Genomic DNA, 14,387 nt, shown 5'->3' with positions numbered 1-14,387 from the left:
TCAAGTTGGTTACTAGTGTATGACATATTTGGATGGCTGTTCATATGTTTACTAATTAATTAATTAAACTACTAAAGCCATATGTACTTCCCAACAATGACGCCTCAGGTAAAATAATAATAATAATAATAATAATAATAAAATACAATAAAATAAAATACAATAAAATAAAATAAAATAAGTAATAAACCATGACCTCATTTAGATAAATACATTAAAATAAACTCCTAATACCGTGACATCTAAAAGTTGAGAGAAACAACAATTCAGAATATAACTCACAAGTACATATTCAAGCTAACAGTATTTGGAAATTAAACATGCTACTAATACGTATTTGTGGAGATGATGCTAAAAGGTATCTCCAAACAAAATAGAAAAATAAAATAAAGTTTGCATCCCTATTTCATGTGAAAGGAAATGGAATCGAACATATTATTCTCTACCATATTAAAAACACGATATTATATCCTAAGATTTCGAGGGATGATTTTAGCACGGAAGATGAAAGCGAAACATAAGTAAAACATAGCTTCGTAACGCATGAAAATACCCAAACAAATGCAGCATATGTTGTACTCGGATTGTCAAAAAAATGGACAGATCTATTTCATGATTTTTCTGAACAAACACAACGATTCTAACATGAAAAGTAAAAGCACGGTGTCGGATTATTACCTTCCACGGGAGCAGTGAACGAGGCTTTGAGGTCTTAGATCCACTACTACTCCCCCAATAAAATGAGAATTAAAACTTATAAATAACTAAAGTAGATAGACAAGAATTGAGATTTTTTTTTTTTTTGTTTGTTTCTCAAAACTCCCTTCTTTTTTAAAAAAAAAAAAGATTTTAGCCACTGGAAAACCTATTTTTTCAGAGAATAAACGGGGGTTTTTCGATCTGTTCGCCAAACTTTAATTTTTCAAGGGATTTTTTTTTTGACCACTGGAAAACTCCTCCTCTTTCAGAGAATAACTAGCAATTCATTTATAGGGTTTGTGGGGCCCAAAAAAAAAAAAAAGGAAATCAGATGAGGGAAAGTTGGACTTTTGTCCAAAGAAAAAATGGAGCAGAGATTGAAAGGAAGAGACGCATGCTCTTTTTTTTTTTTTTTTTAATTGAATAGGGAAAAGGGGTAGATAGAATTATCAAGAGTTTGCCCCTTGTAAAATAATGTTTTGACGAAATAAAAATTATAACACGTCGTTTTAAGATACGAGCTTCAAAATGAGTCTAATATTGATATACTTCCTAGCAATATTTTAAAAAAAAAATGCGATCAAAATGAGCCGTAATTCGTACGTCATTTTTAATTAATAATTTTTTCGAGTTAGACGGGGCGGGCCTTGAAGAACGAAAATGATCGTTTGAATAGAGAATCAAATCTCTAAAAATGCGGATTTCTTCCAAAAGTTTTTCTTTCGTTTGACCAAATCGTGTGAAAGAGATGATGATTTTTAAAGACTTTCACCAAAATAGGCCTACAAATTCTGGTTTAGAAGTGAGAGAGATTGGCTTTTGTTCATAAAAGGGAAAAGAGGTGGGCGGCTCTTGCTGGAAAAGATGAAAAGTTTTGCACCTTAATTTTGTTTCTAGGTTTTGTTTGGCTGAAGAGAGCTTTCATTTGGGCTGGTTTGGGATTCATTTGGGTCAGTGGGGAGGGAATAAATAATGGGCTGCTGAGGTTAATTTTGATAAAAGGGCTTAGACAAATTTGGGCTTAGTTAAGGGAATTGGGCTAGAGGCTAATTGTTGGTTGAAAATGGTGTTGGATTGAATTGGCTGAACTAGTGGCCTTTTCCTACAACAACATTTTCTTTAACTTCCTTATCTTAATAATTTTAAATATGTTATAATTATAACACAGACTATTTACTATATATATATATATATATATATATATATATACATAGCTAAATATAATATGAACATTATAACTAGAAAATATACATATAAACATATTACCTAAATAATAATACTAAGGATACGAATTATAATTTTAGTAATTAGCGTAGTGACTATTATTATTATTACTAATAATACGTAAGGATGATAGCAACATATGATTATAATAGTACTAATGTTAATAATAAGAGTAATAATAATAGTATTACCAATATAGTAGTTGTATTAGAAAATGGAAATAATTACGTTAATAAGTAAAAATTAATTATTAATGACTAGGAAGCGTAAAGAAATTATGTAGAGAAAAAGTGGGACAAAATTGGGTGTCAACATCCTACCATCATCAAGAACATAGCAACCATCTCCTCTACGGTCATGTTTCTTGTTGGTCTTAAACCATATTCTTCATTCAACGTTTTGCATAAGAGAAGGAAAATATGTTTTTCCATTCTAAACATCTCATAACAACGCTTATCATGCCCTTCAAGCACCTCTTTAATGAAATGAAAACCTGTATGAAGAGAAGTTTTGCATAGAGTCTTCAAACAAAATATCAATAAGTACTTTATTGCAGGAGTTATACCGTTACTTGCCAAATCAACCACCTCATCAAACACATCATCGTCATCATAATCATCATCACCTATAAGAACTTCTTCAACGTCACAATTATTTTTAATCAATGACATATCTGTAACAAAATATCAAAACAAAATTACTTAACTGATAAGATAAGATGTATAAATTCGTAATTCATTTAACTGCAAACAAACATTACTTTCTCAACCAAATAATATTCCAGAGTGAAGCACAAATATAAATTCCAACAACTAAAACAATATTCTAAATAATGAATAAAAGTTCGAATTATAAGTTGCAAGAAACATAAAATCCAAATGTAGTAAAAATGACACCTTTAATTTCTAGTCCTTGTGAGGTTAAGGTATCTTTTCCAACCACTCCAATTGTGACTGTGGGTCTTTCTGTGCTAAAAACATTTCTCTCATTGGTTGCTTGACCAATAACATACTCGCTTTCCACCATAGTTCACTACGAACAACCATACCAGGCAAGTTACGGACAACATCCATAACACTTTGAATATCGAATGGAGTGGTTTTTTGGCCCCACTCATTCCAGCACGAAATTCCACAGCTTCTGCAATTTTCTCCATTGATTTCGCGATCATTATACCTGTACTGACTTTGTTTTTTCCTTTTCAGTTGTAATTGATTATGCTTTTCTTTTTTTCGTTTTGTCACCACTTTCATTGATGTTTCTTTTTTCAAATAATTCTAGTTCTTCTAGGTTAATTTGATCCAAGCCTTCTCTTGTGTCATTTCTTAAGTAATCATCCACAATAACCTCTTCATTACTCATTGGAGTGTCAAACTCGAATTCTTTCTCCTCTTGAAACCAACGTCCAAGTATGCTATCCGGTAAAATCCCAGATGATGGCGCCCATGCATGCTCACCGGTAGCAACAACATCTTTAAAACACATTTCCATCAACTCTTGACATTGTAAACCTTTTTCTCTGAATTTTTCTACATTTGGATATTCCTATAATTATGGAAGAACAATAAAAATTTAGTATTAACAAATTAATATAATTCGTTATATTTAAGTGAAAATAAATTTAAGAATACTTAATACCTTGATCTTCCTAATCCACCATTTAGAACTCGCTTGAATTGTCTTTTCTCGCAATCCCATCCTAAGCCAGTCTCCTTTCCAACAAGAGTATCCCAGTCTTTCCACATAAGTTTCAAATTATCCCATTTGTTCTTCAATTTGACCTTATCATAGTTTTTTCCAGTCTTATCATTGAATTTCTGCACCAAATTAGACCATCCTACTCTGCTGAAGTGAGTGTTAGGACGATTTCCAGCCCTAATTTCTTCCACACATAAATTTAAAAACAACTCTGTTGTCTCCGCATCCCATCTAGCCTTCTCAATATTGATATCTTGTGTCGCTTTCTTACCCATTATCTTGTCAATATTCATTGAGAAACATGTAAGGTATAATAAGATATGTAAAAAGATTATTTCTATACACCATAAAGAAATTCAGATGGAGAAAAAGAGTTATTTAACTAGAAGTTAACAAAAGCATTGACGCCCTTTAAATAAGGTGACCACAACTTCACAAAATATTACAAGTTGGGTTTTAGCTTCTTCATCCCAAATTTTATAGCAGGATAACTCACTTGTACTACTCCTACTAATTTGAAAACATTGTACTAGTGTTTTCTTTCAAGTTCTTTTTTTTTCTTTTTTCTTTTTTGCAGGTAGTTCTACATTATCCAAAACCACTGTTTGTAGGAAAATTTGTACATGTAGTGAGACAAGCACAGATGGATATTGAACTCCCAAATGTAATAAAAGTGGATGCTAATGGTCTACCAGTGGTTTTCCCAAGTCCAACTTGGTAATATGATGGCTCAGGCTTTTCTCAATGCTAAATTTCAATCTGTAACATTTAATTCAAACAAGGCTTATCATATGATGTAGCTAGTAGTCTATCCACTTTTTTTTTTTTTTTGGGTTGTTGTTTAGATTATTACTTGTGGTAATAAATTATTCGAAATCAAAATCTTCGGTTGTGTTTCTATTCCACCTCCTTTACCTACAACCAGCGTCATGCTCAACAGTGTTCAGGAAAGCTTCGCTTAAAGCGGTGAAGCGAAGCTTTGTCGCTTCAGGTAAGTGGAGCGGAGGCTACCCAATTAAGCGGACGCTTCTGAGAATGAAGCGGTGAAGCGGCTGAAGGGGTGAAGCAGATGAAGCGTACGCTTTATGTTGTGGGCTGTTTTTTGAAAGGTCAACTTTAATAAAATAATAAGTCCAGGTCAAAATTTTAATAAAATAATACGTCCAGGTCAAAATCTTAATAAAATAATAAGTCTGGGTCAATTTTAATAAAATAATTAGTCCAGTTATTTGAAATCCTCAGCGCGACTTTGAGAAATTTTATTTCGCACAATCAGCTAGGGTTTTGCAGCAGCTCTTCTTCTCCACTTTCAGGTAATTTCTTTCTTTCTTCTTCTTCTTCTTCTTCTTTTTCTTCTTCTTCTTCTTTGCTCTGTTTTTTTCTCCACATTTGCTCTGTTTTTTTCTCGAATTCTAGGGTTCTGCTCTGCTTTTCTTCTTTCTTTCTTTCTTTCTTTCTTCTTCTTCTTTCAAGCTCTCTTTTTTGCTCTGTTTTTTTCTTCACATTTGTTCTGTTTTTTCTTTCTCGAATTCTAGGGTTCTGCTCTGCTTTTCTTCTTCTTTGTTATTCTGCTCTGTTTTGCTGATTTTTTTTGCTCTGGTTTGCTGCTATATATGCTCTGTTTTTAGTTCTGCCTTTTTCTTTCGTCACCTCAATGAAGCGGGCGCTTCACTTCAAGCTTCGCGTAAAGCGTGAAGCGGGATCTTGTCGCTTTTTTCCGCTTCACGCTTTCCTGAACACTGATGCTCAAATTACCAAGTCTGCAGCAATCTACAATCCAATTCTGAATGTATGGTCGATAATACAAATAAATCTGAATAGCAATAATAATGCGAGCAGAACAAATTGCTAAAGATTACTAGTATGTCATTATCATGTAAACAAATTACTCAGTACATTGTTGCCAAGAAATCATACCTTGTGAAAAATAAGGTCGATCACGTTGCGTGCTTGAAGGGATTATTGCTGTAGAAGAAGTGTTTAAGGAATAGGCTGCGGAACACGTATTTATTACTAGGTTAAAGTAAATAGGGTTATTATGGTATATAACTTATTTTACTAAGGGTATTATTGTCAAGAAGAAAATTAAAAGCTGCTTCTGCTTTTGGGAAAAAACTATTTTTTTTAGCTTCTGAAAAACTGTTTCTGCTACTCCCTAAAAGTACTTATTTTTCTCCAAAAGCTTGGCCAAACACCTCACCTTTTTTTAAATAAGTACTTATTGAAAAAAATAAGTACTTTTGGGGAGAAATAAGCTTGGCCAAACAGGCTATAAATATTCTAGGACAAGAAAAAGGTAACAAAATATTCTTGTATTAAAAAAAAAGTAATTAAATATTCTAGGATGAATAAAAGGTAATTAAATACTCTAGTATTGTCCGAAGAAATTGAAGGGGAAAAACGAGTCAAAGAAAGTGGTCTTGTTCTTGTCTTATGTCAAACAAAAACTCTTTTCATTAATGTAAATGATAAACTTTATAGACAAAGAAGAAAATTGCATTAGCTTCAATATTTGTCCTCTGCTAAAATGGAACCAACATTAAAAGTTAATTAATTTCAACTTTTTATTGAACTCATGCAAATTTTGACGTTGTCGTCTTTACTAGTCTCAAATCAATCATTCACAGCTAATGATTAATTTCTCTAGCTAGCTAAGATAAACTTCATTAAAAAAAAGACCTAAATTAAGGAGTACGCAAAAATTTAGTACTCCGCCAACACATGCTATAATTTTGTAAGCATGTTACTTAAAACCTAAAAAAAAAATGTGTTCAGAAAATAACACTTGCAAATCATCAAAAGCTAACTAGACCACATTTGATCTCTTGCAAAGGTTGACCAATTCTTGAACAACATCACCAATCTCTTCGTCCCCTTTGATTCTAATTGTTTCACTCATCTGCTTTGCATTTGCCCTTATGGATTCTCCCCTTTTGTCCAAAACAACCTTATTAATAACTTGACTTATTTGTTCTCTATCAAGTTTTCCATCTTTGTCCCTAACAACTTCCAATCCAACCCCTACTTCTTCCACAAGCCTAGCATTCAATGGTTGATCAAGATGCATTGGCATAGCAATTATTGGCACACCAATTTTCATACCTTCCATAACAGAATTCCATCCACAATGACTCATAAATCCACCGATATTAGGGTTTCCTAATATTTTTGCTTGTGGGGCCCAATCTTCAACCACCATCCCCCTTTCTCCAACTTTCTTGAAAAACCCTAATGGCAATGCTCGTTCAAGTTTGAGTTTTTCACCTTTCGGAAACCTCACAACCCAAATGAAATTAACCCTACTTTGCTCTAGCCCATGAGCAATCTCATCCCTATCCTCTTGAGACAAGAAATATTCACTCCCAAAAGAAACAAAAATAGTTGACCCTTTTTGTTTTTGATTCAACCATGTTAGGATTTGTGAGTTTCCATCTTCACTTGTAGGTTCTTGAACTAGTGGACCAACCGGAATGATTTTCTTATTGGTTAAACTAGATATATAGTCACAATATTTACCATCAATTTCCTTAAAACCCTTGATCAACACAATGTTAGAAGACCTCTTGAAGCACAACTTAACACTAGTGTTATCCTTTTGTTGTTGGTCAATAGGCTCCAAATCTTGGTTTTTGAGCATACGTGTGAACTCATAATCGCGATAATAAATAGAGGAGAAGGGAAACTCAGAGTGAGGGTACCTAAAAGTGTGAAACATGTAGGAAAACATGGTGGCGCTGCTCGTGACAAAAAGAACTGATGGGATATTTTTTTCCGCTGCTACCTTTGGCGCCCATGGTTGAAGCAAATCGTAAAGAAGTAAATCGGGCTTGATGGTATTGAGGATTTGGGTGAAAATTGGACGAGACTTCGCGAACGCCTTCTTGAGTGTGGACATGAGATGAGGTGGGAGGCCGTTGGTGGTGTGGTAATGAGGAGGAAGATCAGGCAGAGAGGGAAGTCGAAGCTCAACGAGTTGAATTTTTTCGGTTAAGTTTTCGTTAATGAGCTTTTGTTTGATGGAAATGAAATTTGCGGGGGTGGAGCACAAGAAAATGGTGAAGTTTCTCGTGACAAGTTTTTTGGCTAACTCGAGAAACGGAGAGATGTGCCCGTGTCCCAACCACGGAAACATCAAAGCGCGAACTGATTTTTGGTTGATCTCCGTTGAAGAATCCATGAAAACTTCTTTTTCAATATGTAATTCTCTAAAGTTGTTGATGTAGGGTGATGTTGTTACAAAGAGACTCTTACAATTTATAACAATGTCGTCGTTATAATTATGTTAAGTTTTCATATAAATGGAAAATGGTCAGATATGGAAACTAAATTTTAAAACGAATATCATATATATTCCCAATTAATGTGATACCTTAACCTTTAATTTTATCTTGTGTCCTAAAATAAATTATCTTGTGTCCTAAAATACATTGACAGGAGAAGAGTTAATGAGGATCCTTTTAGTAGTACTCAATTACCGTAGAAGAAATGATAGTAAAGATTTGGATTTATAATTATTTTTTTGGGGTTGGGGGCGGGGGGGGGGGGGGTGTGGGAGGAGTTGGATTTTATAGTTGAAGTATATTTAACAAAATATTTAGACCATCTACTAATTCACCTTACTACTACGACAACTAATCACTATCAAATAACAAAAATTCCAAGCAGTACCCATGGCCTTTTATTTTAATATTTTAGTGTTTTCATTTCATAGATAGACTCTCCATATGTTATTTCACTCAGTGTATGAGGGTAAATTTAGTCGCATCAATTTAGTCGCATCCTATATTTATATCAAATTAATATTTTATTATGACTAATATTAAATAAGGTGAAAATAAATAGTAATTAACCATAATTAATTGACAAAAGAGTATGCAATAGACACACATCATGATAAAGTTTTTTGATTTGGTAAAACCACCGGTAGGGACATCTTAAGGGTGAGGTCATTAAAGCCTTTGCTTTAGGCCTCCAAAATTTTGAGGGTCCCAAAATTTTTAATGGTGAATTTTATGATTTTATTTTTCTTTAGACAATATTGAGGATTGTAAAAAAAAAAAGATGCAAAACTTATACTATGAAAAAGAAAGAAAGAAAAACTATCCACTTTTTACCAGAAATATTTTAAAACTTTGAACTAAACTACTCAAATCTTCGTATTAATAAATAAAGTTTTTACAGTGAAATTCAAGGTAATATATTGAAAACACATGGCTAACATGTTGTTAATTTGAATTAATCCTTATTATTATAAATAATAATATTACTATGTGAAGTAAATAGTAATGGACAAAAAACTAAAAAGGCAACACTATTTTTTTTTTGTAGGTGTATATAATTAAGACCAGAGATTAAATTTTAATTTTAGGCCATAATTTTATTGAGACACCCTAGACCACCAAGTACGAGTGAATTTTCATAGAATGAAATGTCTCGTGATGACTAATGAAAATTACATAAGATAGAGATTTTTAGTACAATAAAGTGGAATCATACTCCTAATGCTAGTAATGAAATAAACTTTAAATTCATCACCAAATATTGATTAGATAGATATTCCTCTTTTATACATATTGATTTTTCCAAAATAAGCTAATGAATTAGAAAGTCCAGTTCTTCAAATCATTAATTAATCTTTCAAATTATGAAGAGATAAACAAATAATTTAATCCATTTGTTTCGGGTGCCCATGAAAACTTTTTTTTTGTCACTCTTTGATTCTCTAATGTTGTTGATGTAGGGTAATGTTATTATGACGAGACTCTATAATTTATTACGAATATCCTTGTTATAATTATGTTGAGTTTTCATATAAATGGAAGATGGTTAAACATGAAAACTAAATTTTGAACGAATATCATGTATATTCCAAGTAATGTGATACCTTAATCTTCTTATCTTGTGTCCTAAAATAAAATGAAAGGATCGAGAAGAGTTAATGAGAATCCTTCTTACGGCCTTATAAATTTAGTACTCAATTACCATTGAAGAAATGATTGAATTTTACAGCTGAAGTATATTTAACAAAATATTTAGACCATCTACTAATTCACCTACTACTACGACAACTATCAAATACTAACAAAGGTTCTAAGCAGCCATGCCCTTATATTTTAATATTTTATTGTTTTAATTTCATAGACAAACTCTTCATATGTTCTTTCGCTCAATGTATTAGGGTAAAACTTACTCACACTCGGTATTTACATCAAATTCATGTATTTTTCATGGTTTAATATTAAATAAGGGGAAAATAAATATGAATTAACCATAATTAATTGATAAAAGAGTACACAATTGGCACACGTCATGATAAAGTTTCTTGATTTGGTATATGATAACGTCCAAATACACTCCTCAAAGAGAAAGTGTACACGGTCGTATGCAATATATTTACCCAACTATCAGTCGGGGTCGATCCCACAGGGAACAATGTGCTAGGCGATTAAGAAAGTAAGGAATTTTTACTAACTAAGCTCTGCCAAACGATAAATGATATTTTGGGTTTTTGAGAAATTTATGACTAATGCGAAAATATATAAACTAACCTAGAAAGCAAGTAAATTGATCAATGGCCACAAGCATGGATACAAAGGAAATTACACTCAAGTAACGATCCAATATATTTTATGATATTACAACTAAGAGCGGGTCTATGTTAATAGATAATGATTTCTAAAATCTCATTGAAAGTTTCTCAACCAAATCAATGAATTTCACTCTAAGCTTTCTCAAGCCTTAGAGTGTGATGTTAAACACAATCAATTCAACCTCAAGTTAACTATCCTATCTCTAGCTCAAGTTATTAGATGGGTTTAATGACCCAAATCCTTGCTATCAAACTCTTTTCCTAACTTTCACTTTCTTTCTCAAGCAAAGTAAAAGTGCTTAGGCACAAATAATGTTTGCAACCATTAGGAGATATTTAAGCATGAAGAGTTAATAGAAAAACAATAAACCCACTTCATTAGAAATAAAAATCATTCAATACATAAGCATAACAAGAGATTCAATCCAAACTTTAATCAAGAATATTTTCATAAACAAGATTCAAGTATTGAAATGAAATACTACACACTTAGATATACAATACAAAACAAGAGATTGAAGAAATGAATTAAAGGTTTAAGAAATGCTCAACCAAATCTTCAAATCTTCAACCCCAAAGTGTGGTGTAGATGAACCCTAGCCTCCAAGCTTGCAAAATGGCAAAAGATGAAAATGATATACCCCAAATCTCTCTTTTGTAGCTGCCCTCTATTTTTCCAAGTCCAAAAAATGTCAAAATCTGCCCCCATATTTCTGTTTTTGCAATTCTGCCCGTTTTTGCAAAACTGTCCACTTTTGACAGTTTTGCAAATCTGTCCCGTTTTTGCAAAACTGTCCAGTTTTGACAGTTTTGCAAAAATGTCCAGTTTGACCTCTTTTTGACTTTCTTTTCACTTGGTTTCTTCCGATCACTCATTTCAGCTACTTGGCTTGTTTTGCTCTATTTTGTTCTATTTTGGTCCATTTTGATCCATTTTGCTCTTTTATGCTCTCCGGGCATCTTTTCCTACAAAACAACATAAAAACACAAAAAGTAACAACAAAAGTGCTTAAGGAGTCACAAAAGCTTAAGGAATTAGCGTCGAATATCGCGTAATTTCACGACTGATCAACACCCCCAACTTAAAGTCTTTGCTTGTCCTCAAGCAAACTAAAACAAAAATCTCAATGAGGAACTACTTTAAGCACAAAAACATGACTTTGGTTGGTACCAACAATTAGACTACAAGCATGTGAAGCTTCAACCAAATAACTCCCTCATTTCAAAATACAATTTCAAGAATGCAATAAAGATATAAAACTATCAAGCAACAACACTCAAGTTTCAATAAGTGACTCAAAACTACTAGCTTACTAGATATGCTCAGTTGACTCAACTTTGGATTTTTCAACATCACCAATCTATCGTAATCCATATGCCCTCACAAGAAAGAAAGTCCCAAAATCACTGTATTCACAACAACAACACAAGGGACAAATACACAAAGTCACTCACACTCACAAAGAAATTCTAGTGCTAACAAATATCACACCATAAGCTTGCCCTTATTTTCAATCATCACTAACTCAAGAACATTTAGTTGGAGATCACATAGGGACTTTTTAAGCTTGTAATGTAGGCTTAGGGAAGGGTAGGATAAGTATTTGGGATACAAGTGACTACGCCCTCCTTGAACACTACACAAAACCTTTCGTCCACTTTCCTCTTCATTTCAAAACAACACTTCTTCCTTTGCATACTAGTTTCCCCAATTATTCCAACTTCCTTTATAAAGTTCCAAAATATAATGTGCTAGCACATGCCACCCCCAACTATAAATGTTGCAGTGTCCTCGCTGCACATAATCAAAACAAAACATAAAAATAGAAAAGGAAAGAAAAAAAAAAAAAATTTTTTTTTTTTTTTTTTTTTTTTTTACTCACTGGCACGACCTGCGACCCCACATGCGAATCGCAGGTCTGACCTGCGAGTCGCAGGTGATGTCACCTGCCAAATTTTTTTTTTTTTATTTTTTTTTTTTATTTTTTTTTTTTTTACAAAGATGCATTTTTTTTGCACAAAAAAGTTTGCAACCTTTTTGTATTTTTCAATTTTTCTTCCTTTCTTTTGACTTTTTCACAACACCAACCTTCACCACTCTCAAGCAACACTAACACCCCCAACTTAGGTTTTTGGCCTCAAATTCACGATTTCATGTTCAAGGAGGGAAACGTTCAAAAGAGAGACTTTTCATCAAACATGGTAAAGGCTTGTAATGTGGCAATCAAAGAAAAGGTCATAAGCTCAAATGGGATTACTAGTGATATTATTTATGCAATGGTAGGCTAGAAAGGCTAAAGAGGTTTTTTTTTTTTTTTTCACAAAGATAGCCCAAGGTCATCTCTCCAACCAACATAATCAAAATTAGCATTGAACGACTAACCGGGCAAGTTCTAGATGATAAAAGTAAACACAAGATTTATTCAACAAACACTCACCACACATGGCATATGAACCAGTCTAGATGGATCAACTAGTGTAATATCGCATAATCCAAAGTAAACACAACTAGTAGGTAAAGAGTCACCAAATGAGCCAAAAAGTTGTCACAAAGATCATTCTTTCCTATGCACCTTGTTTTCACAAAACAATTTAGAGGGTTATTCGGATTTCAATTTCACATGCAAGAGACTAACTCTATTAGTACCAAATAAGCCAAGTGTTTCCACATTTTTCCTCAAAGAAAATAAAATAATAAGAGTGACTAATCCACAATATGTCAAAAGAACAAAATTTTCAAAAATTTTGAGCAAGTTTCAAAATATAATGTGCTACCGCGTGCCACCCCTAACTATAAACATTGCAGTGTCCTCGCTGCACATAATCGAAACAAAACATAAAAATAGAAAAGGAAATTTTTTTTTTTTTTTTTTTTACTGGCATGACATGCGACCACACATGCGATTCGCATGTATGACATGCGAGTCGCATGTGATGTCACCAGGATTTTTTTTTTTTTTTTTTTTTTTTTTTTTTTTTTTTTTTTTTTGTTCTCTGTCATGACATGCGACGACACATGCGATTCGCATGTATGACATGCGATTCGCATGTATGACATGCGAATCGCATGTTATGACACCAGAAAACATTATTCTGCAGTTTTTACTGGTTTTGGGGGCTGTCCGGGTATCCGATATGCTCAAAATAACTCCAAAAATTCTGAAACTTTGCAGATTAGTCAAAAACCATAAACTAAACTATTCTAAAAAATAAAATTTCAAAAACGATTAAAAACTTTTAAAACGATGGGTTACCTCCCACCAAGCGCTTGATTTAACGTCGCGGCACGACGGTTACCTTTACCACTTTTCCTTCCATTTGGAAGATATGAATTGGGCACCCAACTTGGACTCAAGTTTGTGACCACGAGCGGCGGGGGGTGGTAAGTAGATGAACAAGTCAAACGTTAGTTTCTTCATTTTGCACTTCTTGGCTTTCAAATGAGGAATGTCATTTTGCCTTCTTACTCTTTCGAATTGCAAGATGTAAGGCACTTGTCTTTCTTCTTCACCATCCAACATGGATGTATGTGGCTCAATTCCCATATCACCATACAAATCCAATGTTGAAAAATGCTTGGAATGAGACTTCAACCTCCCAATTTGCAAAAATTTTCGGATTTTGACATTCTCATTTTCCCCCAAACTAGAGTCAACTTCCACCATTTTTCTCAAGACAACTGTTGACTCTAATTTCTTTTCTTCTTTGGCATCTATACTGAAAATGGATTCGTTTGGAGGACTTTCAATTCTTGATTCCTCCTTTTCATGATTGGCCTCCAACATGGGCATTCTCTCCTCATATTGAGCATTTGAGAATTCTTCTTGATTTTGTTCAAATGCCCACGGAAGATTTTTGTATTCATTCATCAAGTCATTTTGGAGACTAGTTTCCAAGTACTCCTCCAAGACTTTTTGCTTTTCATTTCCTCCTTCAAGTAGGCATTCCATCATGAGCTTGAACTCTCCATTTTGTCCATTCTCAACTTCTTCCACTTCCATTTCCCTATAATTGTCACAACAAAAAGTAGACTCGTCATAGTGGGGGTTCGGGGAAGGGAAGGACACATAAGCACAATTAGCCCCATGGCCATTTTGACCATCACATCTACCACATATGCTCCATTCATGGGTTCGAGATTGTGCGCACAATCCTCCCCCGGGAGACTTTAAACAAT

At 33.4% G+C, this 14,387-nt stretch overlaps 2 protein-coding genes across 2 annotated transcripts; both read right to left on the bottom strand.

The window, feature by feature from the left end:
• Positions 1–3,138: 3,138 nt before the first annotated feature.
• On the bottom strand, positions 3,139–3,896 carry LOC132637056 (L10-interacting MYB domain-containing protein-like). Its single transcript, XM_060354204.1, has 2 exons — positions 3,591–3,896; positions 3,139–3,468 (listed from the first exon to the last, which is right to left on the bottom strand). Exons 1-2 carry the CDS (start codon positions 3,894–3,896, stop codon positions 3,139–3,141), a joined length of 636 nt encoding a protein of 211 aa, XP_060210187.1.
• Positions 3,897–6,427: 2,531 nt separating this feature from the next.
• LOC132638043 (UDP-glucosyltransferase 29-like) lies at positions 6,428–7,798 on the bottom strand. Its single transcript, XM_060355036.1, has one exon. The coding sequence runs from the start codon at positions 7,796–7,798 to the stop codon at positions 6,428–6,430; it is 1,371 nt and encodes a 456-aa protein (XP_060211019.1).
• Positions 7,799–14,387: the final 6,589 nt, after the last annotated feature.

The sequence above is a fragment of the Lycium barbarum genome, chromosome 4, assembly GCF_019175385.1.
Source record: "Lycium barbarum isolate Lr01 chromosome 4, ASM1917538v2, whole genome shotgun sequence".
NCBI classification, from domain to species: domain Eukaryota; kingdom Viridiplantae; phylum Streptophyta; class Magnoliopsida; order Solanales; family Solanaceae; genus Lycium; species Lycium barbarum.
The sequence above is the reverse complement of the archived record's forward strand: the minus strand, read 5'-3'. Positions and strand labels throughout refer to the sequence as shown.